This window comes from Aphis gossypii, chromosome 2 (assembly GCF_020184175.1).
Source record: "Aphis gossypii isolate Hap1 chromosome 2, ASM2018417v2, whole genome shotgun sequence".
NCBI lineage: Eukaryota > Metazoa > Arthropoda > Insecta > Hemiptera > Aphididae > Aphis > Aphis gossypii.
The window spans coordinates 82,266,318-82,285,395 of record NC_065531.1 but is presented as its reverse complement, the minus strand read 5'-3'; the positions used below and the strand labels follow the sequence as shown (position 1 = coordinate 82,285,395).

The following is a 19,078-nucleotide window of genomic DNA, read 5'->3' as shown; positions in this document are numbered from 1 at the left end:
CATTATATTTTAATTATGTTATTGCGAATCTTTAATGGTCGTACCTACTATACTAATTGAAAATTGCTGTTTTTATTTTCAAGAAATTCTAAGTGCCAAAACATGTTTTTCAAAAATGATATAATTCTTTTTCGTAACAATTTTACCCAAGTTTCTGAACTATATTAACATATTTTTACTCGACATTTGTGATTTAGTGATGTTATTTTTATATACTTATTTTTACATTCAAATAAATACAAGTATTATAACGTTTTATACTTATCTGAAATATCTGAATTGAATAGATATACTCGGATATTTGATCTGTCCTACTCTTTTTACACTAAGAAATAATTTTATATATCAAATACCTATCTATAGTATTTATATTTAAATATATGGTTTAATTTGATCGATAAGTTGAGATTAAATAAATTGAGCCAATCCCATTTTCACAAACAACAAGACGTCAATATAAATCCTCTGATTTAACATTGGTGATTTGACATTAATAATGTGAACACGTGATAAATATAGTGACTCTAATAACTCTATATAATAATATGTGTTTATTGCTTTCTGGATATTGAATCGTTACTTTTATTTATGTATGAAAAAAACTTGATCAGAATAACTAAAATGTAAAAACGAGAAATATCGCGGTAAAACTACGCGTATAGTAGAAGACAACTCGACATTTTTACATAATGTATTATAAATGTGATGTGTGTGTGTATGCGCTGATTAAATTATTTGTCAAAAACTATGTCATAAAAAAAAAATCGTTGATCGATAAACGCTGAGTAAAATACATTAAAACGGATGTACTATCTACGTGATAACATCACAATATTATATTTATCGAAATGTCATCTGCGACAAACGTGTCGTAAAAACATAAACGTTGTAAACACGATTTTTGATCAGTATTTGCGTGGGTTTTTCGTTTGACATTTCGGAAATGACTGTACATTTTCCTATGGCATATTTGTCTCGGAAGTCTATATACGTTTTGTCGCGACAACGGTGGTTACAGTTATAACTTATGACGAGCGATAACCACGGCGACGACGGTAATTTCAACTCGCTTCCGTATGGTATGGAACATAGGTAGTTATTAGTGCCGGTAATTTGTCACCAGTATAGTACATATAATAATATATAATATATATATTATATAAATGTTTAGGTAGAAGCGTCGACCGCTCCTCCGCGGCGACTCGTTAACTTTATTACTGGCCATTAAAGTCTACAGGTTTTTATTTTTCTCGTTCACTTACTACTCCCCTCAATCCCTCACCATAACCAATGTATTCTCGTATAAACGTTATTATTATTATTCTGTATCACGCGTACGGTTTTTATTTTTCACGTCTTTTAATATTATCACGTCATAAAACACGTGCCGGACGTATATATTTTATTTTTTTCTCTCTGCAAACCGCAAATCGATACCGATAAACTCATATCGAATCGTATAATAAGTATAGGTACTGCAGGCGACGTGTCTTATTGACACGTGTTTAAACGCCACTCGGGTTTCGCGCGCGCGGAGACACGATCGTTTTTTTTCTAAAAGTATTTACATGTTTCAATAAATTTCCGGAACCGCTTGTATATATGCTCTGTCAAACGTTCTGGACGCTCGTTATTATAATATAACGCGTTGTCATTTATTTTATAACGCTGCACGTACCTACGCGCTATGTATACTCACTGCTAACACGCACCGCACAGTATAAATATTGTTGTCGAGTGGAAAAAAAAATGGTTTAACGTCTTAGCTGCCGCCGCGGTCGATCCTAATGGCACTGTCCTTCCGTCGTCCGCCTGACGGGATTGTGGTAACACTATTATATTTTTATACCGTGGTCGCAGTTCGCTTATAGGTATAATATGTATACGGGATCGCGTATTCAGAATACAGCGGCTTTCAGACGACATGCGAGTGTAATACGCCTATATTATATTATATACTATACTATAATATAAATTCTGCGATGGGAAAATTGCATTCGTATGTATACGGCACACAGACATATATATTATATATATATATATATATATCATATACGACGAAACGTGTTTGGACGTGTTTGAAATCTCGTCCCGCGAATAAATCTATAATAATACCTCTTAAATGCTATATGTAATATATGTATAATATTATATAATAAAAAATATATAATATTGATACAACAGTAATTATAATATAATAGTCTATTCGATGATATATATTATATATTATAACGTATAGGTCTTCTGATTTACACGACGATGCAACGGAAGTGTAAACACCATTCTCGCAATAGTTAGAAAACATTGACGATAGGTACATTACGGTTATTCTGTTGTCAACATTTATAAAACGTCAGTGTTATTGTAGAGTTCTTTATCGAATCTTTGGGTTTCGAAATTCTTTAGAAAAATATTTCTTTTAAAATTATGTACATAAAGTATATAAGTATATAATTAATTATAGGTTATCAATCCAACCAAACACAAAAAAAAATCAATATCAATCGCGATTAAACAGCAATAAGTAAAAAGTAATAATAAGTTACAGGACATTATACTACTGTCTTTTAAACGCTATTATTAAAATATATTCATATACTTGGTATATGAGTCTGCGGGAACATTGGTAAAAAGGTACTCGATTTCTCTTTGCCGTATAAATATGCCGTATATTGTAATACGATTACAATAAAATAATACTAGGTCTGTTGTCTGTATAATATTCATTCTGGTTTTAATAAAACACTACTCGGATATAATACATTCTAATATTGAAACGGAACGAATGAAATATTTTGCAGTCATTTGGACCTTAATACAATTATTTAAGGAGTAATTATAGGAATGGTTTTTGTAAGATTATTTAGGTCCCAAATAATTTGCTAAATCGAATAAAATTTTAATTGGTCAAATATAATACATGAATTTGGAAGATATTGGGTATTGGGGACATAGTGACTTGAAACTGATGATAGTAAGTAGTAACTTATTAATCTTTTAAGTTTTAATGTTTATTAAATAAATCGAAATAGTTGTATAAAAATACTAAATGTGACATCACATTTATTTCATATTTTTGCTAAATCATTTTTAAGAACTTTGATCTTTAGTATTAACATTTAACAATTAATAAAATATTTCTACAAATTATAACTTAGAATGTTAGATACATCTAAGTTTTTAAAAGCACGATCCTTGAATTAATTTAATGTAAAAAAGGTGAATTTTCTTTTGAAAACCAGAAACTTGTATTAATCCTTTGTAGACATTCATTGGGTAGTACGAAAAATCTCGACAATTTAAAAATATAGCCTTTAAATTACGTTTAAAAATTCCAAAAACTGGCTTTAGAACGATTAAATTATTGAAGAAAAAAAGGGTAGAGCACTGAGCATGCAATCGCTTTGTATGTATAAGTAATAAGTAATCAATTTTCCACGTTTAAATATAATGAGCTAAGACACTTTTTTACACGCGTCAAACGTTATGCTAATAAAACCAAGTACGGACAATGGATAATATAAATATAAAATATTGTATCTTATACGAAAATAATATTAACAAAGAAAAAAAACGAGTGTACGCAGGAGGTACCACTTTAACTGCACAGAAATAATAATGGCAGAACAACAATAATAGAAATACTAATAATTTAATAACAACAAATAAATAACGTCGACATATTATTCTACTTACGTAAGTACTTGATTTGTGCTGACGATGACTGGCTGTTGGCTGTTTTCCATGTTGTCTTTGACCTGTAACACGCAGTGTATCCAAAGCCAGTCCCCTGTGGCCCTCTTCTGTACCCTGGCCAGCAGTATGCAAGAACGATCCTGTTCTGATTGTGTAACTGTGTACATATACAACCGACAATAATTATTGTTATTACGCGTATTTCAAAATATAATATGTAGCATATCTATATATATAACATATTATATATATATAATATATATACGAGTTGTACACTATGTTTTCTTTTCTCTTAAACAACTGTAATGTATATACGACGCGTACATATATCACGGGTGGGCGATAAGATTTTTTTTTTATTCACATATTATACATATCACTTTTGGTTTCGGGGCAGCTGCCTCCGGCTCTGTGTATACAGTGTATGATGTATGCTCGAATATGTGTACGTGTTATTAAACTGACGTGTATAATGTATAATATACTCACTCAGCCTGTGTTTGCTCTGAGCTTCGCGCATACACTCCCAATGCAACAATTGATACCAAGAGACGCCCTGCAGCTCTGAACGAGAAAACCCCAAATGAAATTCTCCTCTGGAAAAAAATAATCAATAATGAAAAACATATTTTTTTTTTGTCGATGTCACGTGCCACGCAATGTGCTTGAAAAACCAATGGAATTCGAACGCGCTTTTATCGATTTCCCATCGCGATTATAATGTATAATACGCATAACTTGAACAGATTATTATTGTTGGTACATAATATTATACCGCGACTAAGACGGGTTCACGGGTCGAATGGTAATGTTCTAGGGTTATTATATTATAGGATTCAATAATTTCGAGCTTAATAATATAATGTTTTGGAATTCTATATAACACCGCACTGATACATCATGTAATGTGTCTGCGCCATCAGGAATATGGTTTTCGATTACTATTTCGATTGCATTTCGAAGACGGTCCACCTTCCTCCTACTCCTCCCCCGCGCTCGCAGTGACCATAGTAGATGCCTATACTCGCATAGACACACACACACACACACACACACATTTATTTTACATAGGTACTTATAATATAGTATCGCTTCAAGAACAAGAATTTGTAGGCGTCGCGAGCGCGAGTTTGTGATCGATAGCGAGATTTGTTTTTAGATCATAATATTATGTGTACCTATAATATTCTCACCGTTACAAATCATAACCCGATCCGCGCCGAGAAAGTCGTGTGTATCCGATTCTGGTGTAATTTCATTTCGTCGGAGCGCAAGGCGTGGGTGGAGGGGGTGCTCGGCTCGGGAAGTTTCGCAACAATCGAAAACGCCGTTCGATAATATCCACGCGGTCAGAAAATAACATTGCCCGCAGTGAGTAACATATATAACCCTTTCCCGCCCCCAGCGGCCACAGCCGCTGCACATCCATATAATATGTAACGCGTCGGTACGTGTCGGCTACGACGTACAGACGCACGCGCTCACGTGATATCTCGTTCTGGTCGTAATTCATTCATTATTCGTGGCCTGTTTAAATGAGATTAATTCAAACGCGTATGTATAATGTTATGCTATACTAATATTATAATAACTGTAACAGCGCGATGACGTTGTATACACCGTCGTCCACCGACGCACAACACTCAGACTAATTGCAGGCAACGGTCACCGCCCGGTTCGGAAACATGATATCGCATTCAACGAAACAATAATTTTAAATATTATAATTTATATTTATACGAGCACGCGTCGTATACATATCAGATACACGAGTATCGACTATAATATTATATACAGAGTGCACTTAACGCTCGCTCGTTACTAATTGGTATGCTCGTCTGCTAGCTGACGTATCTGCCGAATTCCTAAAAGGCAAACAACTTTGTAGGTATATTATATTATGTTGTTTGAATATTTTAAGAACATCAATAGTTTAAACTTTAAAATATTTCTATGTAAATTAACTCGATCGATTGAGTGATTGGGTGAACGGTTGAGTTAAGTGGATACTTGGGACAATTTTTGAGTTTGAGTTATGATTTCATACGATATACCTACCTAGTATATGGGTCTTTGGTAGAGCAATATTTTAAGTACGATATCGAATAAACGAAAACGTCAAAATCAGATGTAATTGATAGGGGTTAGAGACACACGCCGGGTTAAAATATTCTGCGTGTGGACACTGCCGCCGCGTATAACGAGTCCGCGGGTGACAAACGACGAGACAATCTTCGCGTTTCAAGCTTTTCCTACATTCATATAACATTATACGCGTACAAACAATATAGAACGGTCTGTACAGAGGCTGATGTCGATGACGTGTGAATGGACCGGATCGCGTGTATACGAACGGGTATAAAAAGAGCGGTTATCGAGTTTGCGCGGCGTTTCTTTGAGACGAGGAAATCGATTCGAGTAATCGGAAAAACGGACTGCAGGTACGTATATCGATCGATTCGATGTAGGCCTTTCGTTGCGGACACATTTGCAGCAGCGACGAGGACTGTGACAAACGACCCACCGACTATACATGTATAATTGCAGCTGAACGTATATTATTATAGCATGTTTCAAAACGCGCATATTATACAGTGTATCGCGCGACAAACGGTATATACCTATATTATTATTATCGTCGTTATTATTTCCGAGAGGACGGCGTGTATTATCCGGTGCAGTTGGGTTTCGCGTGATTAATGGCGAGTACCTACGAAGTATATATACAAAATAATATGGTGTAGTATATATTATAATGTAATATAATGTCGTGTACGCGGCGACGAAAGCTTGTATTGCCGACCGCTCTGCAGAGGTACCTATATTATATTCATCGGCCGACCTCGCCCACGCGACGGGGACACCCGACAAATCGTTCGCCCGCTGCACCAATTCCGCGCCGCGCAACACAACAGGTATACAAAACTGTTATTAATCACCCGTTTTGCCGTTCCCAGTTTTAATATGACATACACCCGATGCGGAGGCAATAAATACGTTACTCGTTTCTTTATTATTATTATTATTTTCTTCTATATAGAGGTAGATATACTTCTATCACTTGACAACCGGTCCCGCCGCCGACAACGTCCAATGATATATATTTTGGTACTTAATTTGTTCCCGCGCGAGGTCCGTTGTGCCTGGTGTATTTTCGATAATTGTTTTTTAACGAGATAATTGGTGAAATGCTCGCGCGCGCGAATAGTACTTATATACACCTACATGTACTTATAATATTTGAGCGATGGTGATGATTTGTTGCCCGATTTTAATTGGCGCCCCCAAAACCGGAGTTAAATACAAAATACGTATTGGATAGGAAACGTAATTTTCGTATATTATTATTATTATTATTAAAACGTGCATGAATAATTCAGAGCACGTTATACAAACACATCACAGCTGGTACACCGGAACAGCGACAACGCGTTTATATAATAATATTTTATGGGGTTAAACTTTAACAATGACGGCGACGCTGTTTAAGGTAAATCGATTAAAAACGAAAATCGCGTCGGTCTCGTTTCGAATGCATAACATGTGCATCGGCTACCGTTGATCACGTGCCGTAAACGATTATAGTAATAATATGAGCGACTTGGCGCGGCTGGTCGGCGAATCGAAACAATGCCCCCCTTAATGGTTTTTAAGTGTTAACATACATTTTGTCTACGTGTATGAACTTCATGTCCATCGAATGGATGGCTGTGAACACTGTGGTGGAACCCTGGACCACAGCCTCCCTGGTCTCGGGCATCGCCACCGGGCTGCAAGTGGCTAGGAAAACTGGTTCATTTCTGCTGCACAGCGGCAGATAGGAGAGGTAGTGGCCCTGCACTAAAACAACCTGCCGGACAAACGATTATAATTACTCTACCATACAGCATTATATAACGTGAATGGTTATAATATTATTATGGTTACGCCGTTCGAGGGGTCAAAGTGTTAATTTTTGTTTTCAGAATATTAGAAATTGCGTTTAAATCGGCGAGTCAAAACTGGTTCATTTTTTTGAGTACGGACCGTGTTCAAACCAGTTTTCGACTTTTTAAACTCATTTAGATAAAAACCCGGTCGCGTGCTCGTTATGACTCTCCGATTATTAAATGCACTTCTATCGAATTAACCCTCAAAAATAATTTAACGGTTCATTATCAGGAAGAATAATATTATTACGATAGAGACGGCGTATTGGAAGAAAATGTACATATATTAATATAGTTATAATTCGATTAATAATTATACTTATTTATGATTTTACGAATCGAACAATATTATTTTGATAAGATGAATAGATGAGCTCTATATGAATACTAATAAAAAAAAAAAAAACTGAACACGTCATATAATTATGTTATTATAATAACACAGGATATTGTATGTTATATATACTTTTTGATCGCCGAATCGCATTTGCCTCCGGGCGTTCCTGGAAACGTTCATCCGACACAAAAACATACGCTTGCATCCTTGGTCCTCGGCGGACGTTTGACTCCTGGATAGTTCGGTTTGGACAGCCTGATGATCTTGTTTATCGATCATGTCGTACACACTGTCGCCGTGTATGAGGAGATCCTCCTGCGGGAATAAACACATGATAATATTAATAACAATATCGATATAAAATAATAATATATATATATATATATATACACAAACAAACGCTTGAATTCCGTTATGATATCATACCTATCATTGCAAATGGACATCGAGGGAGAGCAGGTGATTTCGAACACATCGAATGCCTACGAGCGCTCTATTATATACGGGCGCGGAGAGTATAATAATATTAATATAATATAATGTTTAATATTTGAAAAAAAGTAGTTTTTTCTTCTTCTCGTCCTACGTGCCATATGAAATCAACGCCCATAATGTTTTAATCGCTACACAAATCTTAATAGCCTATCCGACGGAACGAGGAGGAGGACTGCTATGGTATAATATTAATAAGACCGAGGAAACGTCCCCGGGGTCGTCGTCGTCTTCGTCCCCGCGTAGCCACGCGTCTGTATCGTCGTCGTGAACTAAATATATTATTATGTTATAAATTTCTAACTAATATTTTCGGACGTAATGAATCACCATAAATTATCTACATGTACCTTACCTAGTACTACACTTCACATAGGGTCGCGCCTCGGCTGAGATCGATAACGGCGATCTCGCTGATTTCCGTACGCTATAAATTATGAATCAATACAGAAAGTCTTATTGTTTAAAGTCTTGCTTGCTAATTCCATCTAAGCTTAATGATATAGGTATATGTATGTAAATTATTACTCTACACTTTAATTAAGTACTTGTTTAGTATTTACATTATTAACAATAGACAATATCAATTAAAGTAGATATATTATTATAATGAAGGCCGTGTTGAAAAAAAATAATGCTTAGTAAAATGGAATAAAATGCATTTAAAATTTTAAATAATGTAAAAAATATTTCAAAAATGGATTAAAAGTTTACAAGTTACAACAATTAAAGATCAAAGTTTAAAAATATTTTATAACGAATTCAAGCAAAAAATTTTTGTACTGGTGACAATATTAGAATTGCAATTTGCTTAGTATATTAATTAATTATTAAGCATATATAAAAGGTATTTAAAATTTAAGAAAATTGCCTTAAAAATCATATTAAAATAAAATTGACCGAAAATAGATATTTCTCAAAACTATGTATTCTATAACACATGTTTTGAAACGTATTGTATTATCTTAAAATCTATTTAACATTATGATATGACATATGAAGAATTAGTAAAGATAAAAAAAATATTTAGGTACTCTAAATACGCGGTGCTCTATAACGATTATAACAATGTTACCAATGACATTTCAGCATTTGTGCACATACACTCCTGCGAGTACACTTCTATAATATACATAATGAATAGACAGTATAGTACTTGTTACTATCCACTTTTAGTTATAAAAAACATCACACACAGATTAATAGTATTTTATTTTTAAAAATGCAAAAAAATTGATAATAATATTAGGTAGGTATAACATCCAAATGCATCAACTAGATTTTGGAAAATTAATACCTATACAAAATAAAAACCCATATCAAATCACGGCTCGTCTCGGGATGTATAAATAGTGGTTCGGTGAATAACTAAAATTAAAAATATAATACTTTTGATGTCGTTTTTCACAACCATATTCGGTATATCACTTAATATACGAAATCAAATTTCTTAGATCCAGTGGGGAGGGGGGCCGACCACACCACTGCTAAAAGTTAGTCGTTGACCGATCGGTGCGCGGACCTACCGCCGCACCTACAATACTGCGTGGTACATAACGTTTATATGTAGGTATACATTCATGATAGGTAGGTATAGTAATTTCTCGCGAATGACAATGACGTATTGCGAAGTGATAAATCAACGTGGTCTATAACGACGACGACAACGACGACGATCGCGATGGAGGCGGAGAGATAAAGAAAAATATGATCGTACCGAATCCGAAAAGATAAACCGCGGTTATAGACATGCCGTTTCGTCTGATCAATTGAAAACGTCGTTCACGTGTGTTTTATATGTATATGTATATATATTATGGGTACAGGCGGGAGTGTAAAAACCATTAACCGATCAGTCCTTATTTGCGTTATTGTACACAGCTACCGAACAGCCAAGTTACACGTACGGCTCACATATTATTATTATACAGGTACCTACCGCGCCTCATCGCAACACCTATTTTTTTTTTTTTAATAAAAATATGCTGTAACGAGCAGCCTAGGTACCTATATAATATTGCATTATAGTATTATATACCTACTATACGGTTAGTTGCCAGTTGCATTTTTTTACTGGTTTTATTTATTTATATTTTTTCGCATCTATAGCGACTCTTCGCATTCTAACAAACCTGTATAATATAATTCCACGTGCGAACTTTTGTACACCGCAGTGAAAGTCTACGCGTGCGAGTAAATACGCGTATGTGTGTGTGTGTATAGGTACAGGTATGGCGGGTAAAACGCGTCGTATGATAGTATATATTATTATAATGGCGTTTCGCGTTATATATTGTGTAGAATATTATTATGTTATGTACACAGGTAAAAACACACAACTTTACAGATATCGGACAGAAAAAACGTTTTCAAACAGCGGGCGGTAATCCAGCCATAAAAAACACTTATCTCGCGGCAATTGAAGAAGAAAAAAATGATAATATACACGATGTGTATCTATACGGAAAATTACGATGTCACCGCGGCAGTGAGCAACGGTTTTTTTATTATCTCCATAAATAAAATTTCCGTGGATTTAAGTATGCACGCTCGTATCAGTTATATTTATATAACTATATAATTAATAATAAATAAACAGGACGCAGCGTTTGTGTACTGTACTCTGGGGTAGTGTGGGTTCATAATTAATTTATGGGTTATGATGATTATGTGTTGTCTTGATTCGGCATAAATTACAATTATGTATCACAAAATAATTCGAACCGACGAGAATCTCAAAATCACAGTGGCGTTTGTTAATTAGTTATGTCGCAATTTTCGCAATTATAAAAATATTAAAATTCATCATCTATACCCATGTTATTACAATATAATATAATAAGTACAGCGGGTACGCGTATTTAAATCATGCTCGTGTGAAAAAAATTATAATACTTTAATAACACGACTTTTCGCACTATAAACATCGTTTTAATATTAGGTGTATAAAATATCAGCTATTGTTTGTACGATAAATTAAACAACTTGTATCGACTTCCCCGCGGGCGCTCTTCGTAAACGTCGTCGTATCGCGCATAGGTACGTGTTTACACTAAATATAAATACAATTGTGCTGAGGGTAATTTAAGTAGAGATTATAATAATATTTTACCTATACCAAGACTTATACCTACTATATTATAATAATATTCCAATGTACTTACACATTATGACTGTAAGATGATCGCTGTAGCGCTTTTTTTCAAACGAACGCAACCGATCTGCTACAAGTCCGACGAAATGTACACGGGCACGCGTGGTGATACTCAGATATTATCATAATATTATATTATAAAACATAGGTACCTACTACTATAATATACATTCAAAGTCAAACGGCAGTCGTACCGCGTGTATTCGATTAACTGCGACAAGGGACAGATAGTAATAATATGAACCGATATAAGTAACGATTACATGATATAAAAGGCTCCGCTGTGAAAAGGGTTGCTATTTGTCATTAGGTTTTTCTGGACCGTAACCCGAAACCACGCGATGACATTTCTTCGTTCGATTTACGCATTAGGTACATATATAAATAAAACATAATATGTTATTATACGTAGTGTGATATGTTGTTATTATCATCATATACCTCAAAACATCGACGGCATAAGTACCTATATGTTACCAACATTAAACACGTATAATAGGTAATAAAATAGTTTATGCCCTACGTCATTTATCGTTTGGAATACGAATGCCTGAAGTACAAATATACAAAAGTAATTCACTAAGCATGCTAAAGCCTATTTTGTCCTTTGATAATACATGTATTTGAATTCTGTATATTTACTTATATAGACCACATTTTCAAACTCTTAAGAGGTTTTGTACTTCTTAAGAAGTGACCTTTGGCACTTCTCTTTTTAAAACGCGCAAGGGCCTCTCTTTTTTATATAATGCATTATTTAATGGATAGTTGTTTTAAAAATCATGACATAATTTTAAACAATCTAGTTCAAAATTCGAACGAATATTTTCTCAGTTATTAATCTTTACAAGACACTCCAAATACAAGAGATATCAAGAATTTGAAAATATAATCTTTATTATAGACTATATACTTATAGAATCTGTAAGTATATTTAAAAATTCCAAAAATCAGATCTTAAATAACTACATTATTGTAGGAAAAAAGGGGATGATCATGTTTTGTGAATCACGTTGTACAATATTATTATTATATTATGTATATTGTATAAGTACATAAAGACAGGCAGGTATGTTCAGGTCATTAGCAGTCTTGTGGTAGGCTAATATTTTCGAGTTTATGTGTGTATTGCATTTAATGAACCTCAGTAATATAATAAAAGGAAATAACACGCGACCGCACCGCATTGCCGCGGTGGAACAGAAAATAAAAAAAAAATTTATCAATTTATATGGAAATGCGCGATACCGAATAAGGACAAATGAGTTGCGTGGGTCGGTACAAATGGTTTTTTTCGTATACTATAATATGCGTGCGAACGACTGTGATGATGATTATGCTTGGTGATGTGTACCTCAATGTTGTTATGACGTATAACTAGTGTGACGACGTGTGTCAGCAAATTTTGTTTTTGAATAAAAATAAATTGTATCGTTACGCAATTGAAATTTAGAATGCTGGAAACCGAATGTAGTGAATATAATATAAAACGGTACTATAATAATTGGACGTTGGTCCGGACGTGAAAAGATACAATCACTGAAATAAAACAATTATACCTTATTTTGTTTTGGTTTTTTCTCTGCTACAATATACAATAAAAAATGTTGTCACATTTACTCTAAATATAGTCATCTTGCAAGATGTTCAACGTTTAAACTACTTATTCGCTAACATCAAGTTATTACTAGTTACAATTGTTTTGACACGTTTCCCTCGTGGGAACTGTATTCCATTAGCGAAAATATGTTACGATTAATGTACAAATCGCGTTATCATAAATCAACTCATAAAATATTATAAAAACTGAACACGTCGTCGGTCAGACATAATCACAAATTAAAGCCGAGAAATATTCCTAGATACTATTATATTAAAGGATCAAAAATTACCGCTAGATGTATTATTATAGTTACAGTGCTACACTCATCTCGACTGATGGTACACTAATTCTTGGCGTTTGTCAGTGAATAAAATACACGTGTATAATATTTTTTATTAGTACCTATTTATAATCTAAAAATTATTATCATCGAGTGTGTGTCGTTTACTGTGTTTAAAAACAAGTTTAACAGTACGTGGTTGCATTTAAAACGTAATTTGTGTATTTTGAAATTGAACTAGATTTCGATGAGTGTTTCTTTCCGCGAGGAAACAGTTATAAAAAAGTCTTATTATGCGCAGTATGGACGCGCTACTCGTAGGTATACGACGAGTTTTAATTTACGCACGTCCAGTAAGTATCGGTTCCAAAAGCACAGGTTTATGATGCCCTTAATATATACAACGCTTTCGCACGTTAAATTGGCTTGGTAGTTTATAATAATATACATATATATTATATATATATATATTATTATAGGAGGAGAGGGTTAGTCTTCACGTAATCATGGTTAGAACGTGCCCGGCGCAACTGTTGGAAAACGGCGTTTATCTCGATGGGAAATCTCTAGTTTCTCATGATCTGGTTACTTTTTTTTATTTATTTATTTTTTTTTGTTTCGTTTTTATATTTTATTTTTACCCGCGTATCTACTATACGTACCTACCTACCTATCTACCTTTTTTTTCGCGGCCGACTCGTATTTGTACCTTGTCGTTGTCTCGTCGATCTCTATCTGATGAGGAGCTTTTTCGATTTTCCCCCCGCAGCTTGTCTCTCCGAAGGCTAGACGGCTTAATTAACCTCATTAGCGGATTTATGTATGGATATTGAACAATATAGGGAAATGGCCGTGGTAAAGATCGGTTGAACAACGCTTTCCGATAAATCCTGAAGAGAAAAAAAAGACGCAGTAGAGGAGAAGAATAAAAATAAAAGGAAAAAAATAATAATAACAAGATGAAAAAAAAATAAACCAGTAGGAGCAGGCGAACAATGCACAGTGCATATAGGTACATTGCTCGTATGGGTTCATTTGCCAAAGAAAGCCACGACGCGAATTCATCTTCGCATTAGTGATATATGCTGCACTGAATGCAGATTTTTTTCCATAAGGTAAAAAAATGTACTCGATTGTTTTCTATTGTTTGAATATTTATCAAAGTTTACTTGAACTCGCGGGTTACATATTATATGCGTCTAGTCTGTTGTATATTATATAGTATTGTCTGCGTTATATATTATACATAGTGTTATTTAATACGTACGAGAACGTTATCAGAACAAGTCAATGAAAAACGGTCTCGACATTATCCTATAACCGAGTTAACAATGTAATAATAAATTGTGTAAGTGTACCTATCGTCGAATAACTATTTTCGATATTCCACAAGTGCAAAAATCATATAATATTATACTATTATAATATATAGAAAAAAATTCAAATTTTTAAAATTTCTCGACTCATGTATTTATATACAATACCGTTGATGTATCAATAGATTAGGGAACAAGCTGAAGACTATCATTATTGTTATATTTATAGAACGATGAAATTACATGGTTTATTTTATAGATAATTAATAAATAACTGTTGCATAGTAATTTAAACTGTTGTAGAACTGTAGAAAAGCTTAATACAATGATGAATGATCAATCGCATTGAGTTGGATTCTATTTCTATAGGTATATATTATATAATATGCACTCATCCATTTGAAAGCTTAAAAAATATTACTGTATATTATTTATTTTTATTGCGAGGAAAATGTATTTAATAACTATGTTTATTTGCGAGTGCGTCTAATACATCAAGAAGACCTGTTTCCGCTCTCCAATAGACATAAATCTAATTAGGATTACTTATTAATCGCATAAATAATTTATCATATTATGTTACCATGGTCACAGCTATTGTATAAATATACAGGTAATGTACAATGTACATATTTTAAGTCCATGATTATACATATTATTACTATATACTGAAGGTACATCCGAATAAAACCGGACTTAAAACGCTTCCTTTAGGAGGAGTATGGCACTCGACAAACTCCTCCTCCGCTATTTATAACGATCGTTTGCCGCCGATGTCAGTAATAATAATAGTAATAAAAATAGCAATAATAATAAAAATAATGGCAATGTAATAATAATAATAATAATAATAATAATAATATAATAACTAAACCAGTTTCGATGTTAATTTTTACGATAAACGATCAATTAGAAGAAAACGAAATAATAATAATGATTTTCGACCACCACACACAAACAAGGAAACCGATGGAGCGGGTTTTTCGAAACGAACGACTGCAAGATCATCATCGACAACGTCGGCTGTCCGTGCAAAACAATATAATATTTATAACCTTTGACTGCAGCGGGAATTCGTCTTGTTAGCGTCCGATCACGTACTCGCGCGCCAAGGTACCGCATATTACATAGATACACCACACATACACATATATACACGAAACCATGTATATACGGGGTGATCCATTTAATATAAAACATTCATTATTTCAGAAAGCACTAATGGTTTTGAAAATATTTTTTTCACATTCATGACTTATGAATATTTAAAATTTGAGATGAGTGAAGTAGTGCACTAACATTTAGCAGAGTACCTGTGGTTCTACGTGGCTCACTTAAATTTTAAAACTTGATTTTAAACAACACGAAATACTTCTAAAAATATTTTGCTTTGGAATAAGGAATTAAAAAACACAAGCTGTCTTGTATACTAAAACACAATTTTTTTCAAAAATTCTATTTTTTATGACTTAGTCATGTAAAATAAATATTTTCATAAAAATATTAGTATCTTATAAAATAATGAGTTTCTCACGTTATGCATCACCCGGTATAATATTATAATCTAAATTGATAATACTACTGTAGTACTATTGTAGGTATACAGGTAAGGTATATACTATATAGGTACTATAGGTAGGTACATCCAAACCTAACTTATGCCTACGCTTTGCCGACAAAGGACCTCGCGTACTGGAGCCGTGTAGTTCTTGTATACGTATACTTATCACGGTGTGACTGTCGACGTAAACCGGTAATTCGTATTCTTCACTGGTAGTCGTGGTATACCTAATATGACAGTTTGGCCTGAATAATTGTACTAGGTATGTGTCCATAACCACCGAAATTTGCAACCATACGCTTTATTTCAGAAAATCACTGAGACTATCTATTTACTAACGAATTCGAGATAGTGACAAAAAATCACCTTTATCATCGTCATCGTAGCGGTTGTCCATCATAAAAATAAATAGTACCTATATATATATATTATATACCTGTATTAAAGTATTCGCAAATGACTCAAAATTGAAACTGCTTAACATAAGTTAGCCATGGTTAGATTAGGTTACCGTAAACTACGAAGATAACAGCTGATAAATGATGGATAAATGTATTCTATTAACGTAGTAGCTCTCATCATTTTAGAAACATAAACATTAAACATCTATGGAAATATATCGTATATATAATTTTAAGTCACTGAAAAACGAGTAGAAATCTAACAATTTGCAGGATACATGTCAAATAATTTGTTTTGCATCAAAATGTGTACGCATTACTATTATAAAGTTGTGATGAAATTCTCTCAACTTTAATATTTTAATATTATAAGTATCTACATTGTAATGTTCAGATAACACTGTATGTATATGATGTAGGTACACAAGTATTATACTGCAATTAAACGAAATCTCTATATTTTAAAAGAAGATACCTAATTCGTATCGCCCGGTACTAACGGAAGTAATTAAATATTTTAAAAATAGGTAAGACAAATACTCATATTTTGTGTAGTTTTTTTTAACAATCTATTAAGCACAAAACAAATGCAGTAAAATGATTAAATATTCTATACGTAAAAGCGTAAAAATTCTCAGAAAAATACATTAACGTATCAATGTAGGTATACAGTTAAGATAATTTAAAATGTGCGCAAGTAATCGCTGTTTGCTCGTGATGAATTATAAAATGTCAGAAGAGATGCGCGGACATTTACTATACAAGTATATATTATGCGCATTATATGTAAAATATAATGTATAATATTTAATATATAATACTTATATATACGCTTAAGGATTCGATCTTATTACAATATATTCTATTGTAATTCATGTATATGTATATATATATATATAATGTATAATATTATATGTATGTGTATATTATGGTGTGTGGGGGAGGTAGTGGGGAAGTGAAAGGACTCTTCTAATCCATAGAGTTCGCGGGAAGGATACAATATTTTTGTGCCATTGAGAACGTTGTGGCGGTCCTTGTAGGAGAAGTAAAAATGCGTATTAAAAAAAGAAAGATGGCAGTACGGCGATAAGGCGCGCACACTGTATAATATAATGTACGCGTGTATACATATATTGTTAAGCGACGATTTATGGGTAGGAAATCAATAAATGTCGTTAATCGACCGTTGCGCCAATGTTTAGTTTCAATAGCGACGCATGTATAGATATAGGTATAATATATTATATATATATATATATATAAGGAATAACGTCGCGCCGGCCTAATGAACCTTATCAGATGGCAGTACTCTTTTCCTACAGCCGACGAAACTTTGACCGCGTTTGGCTTTCGCTGTAACTCACAAAACGTCATCATGTAACACGAAAATGTACGAAATCGTCGAACTAAGCATTAAAGTCTTTTACTTTCTAATCGGAAAGAAATATAACTGTTAAAGACCGAACGATATATTGTTATTATAAGAATTAAATGGTCGAAATGCTAATATAATTGCGTTAAAGTCACCAGCACTGTGTGATATACACACATACATATATATTATACATGTAGGTACAATATGGTCAATGACATATTTACGAGACGCAATTCGATCGATCAGTTGCTGCGGTAGGTATTATGATATTTATATAGTAAGCAAATGTCATAATATAATACGACGCTAATTCGTTCACCAAACGACATGACGTTAGCGTCGTAAAAAACATTCGGGTACAACTCGTATGTATAGATTATGTGATGGCGAAACCATTTTTATAGGTAGGTAGGTGAAGTATTATTGTTTATTTATCTGGTTTATTATTATTATTATTATTCTGTTAGATTTTTATTTATAGAACTGTCGTGTTTTTCTTCATCATAAATACTTTTTTTGATTAATTATATTTTAAAAATATTTTATTGTAATGGATGTCCAAATAATGCAATTATTATGAATTACGGTACTTTGTTGTAGGTATGTTATCTAGTATACAATTAATTCATGTTTACAAGTTAGTTCAAAAATATTCCGAGAAAGCTGATTTATTGAACTAATTTATTTAAATGTTACAAAAGTCAAGTAATTATTGATTTTTATTGAGTATGTTCGAATAAGCATAAACCTTAAGTTATCTAACGGTTAATTATGCAAAATGTGGGCGGGTATGTACGAGGACGAACACGGTTGAACACCCTGTATACATAATTTGCGGTACATAATATAGGTACATAGGCTTGCTGCATTTGTCCGTAAATACCATAAGGTGTCCATACTGTCTGACATATAATCAATAACTTAAACGCAGGTA

The 19,078-nt window shown here is 33.4% G+C and overlaps 1 protein-coding gene across 1 annotated transcript in view; it reads right to left on the bottom strand.

The window, feature by feature from the left end:
* Window positions 1-19,078, bottom strand: part of LOC114121459 (neuronal PAS domain-containing protein 4A) — a 111,225-nt gene that overhangs the window by 16,168 nt on the left and 75,979 nt on the right. Inside the window, exons 5-8 of the mRNA XM_050201794.1 lie at window positions 8,092-8,277; window positions 7,362-7,546; window positions 4,186-4,292; window positions 3,697-3,853 (exon numbers count right to left, since the gene is read on the bottom strand). Of these exons, the coding sequence (XP_050057751.1) occupies window positions 3,697-3,853; window positions 4,186-4,292; window positions 7,362-7,546; window positions 8,092-8,277 (635 nt within the window). The remainder of the gene's footprint in view (window positions 1-3,696; window positions 3,854-4,185; window positions 4,293-7,361; window positions 7,547-8,091; window positions 8,278-19,078) is intronic.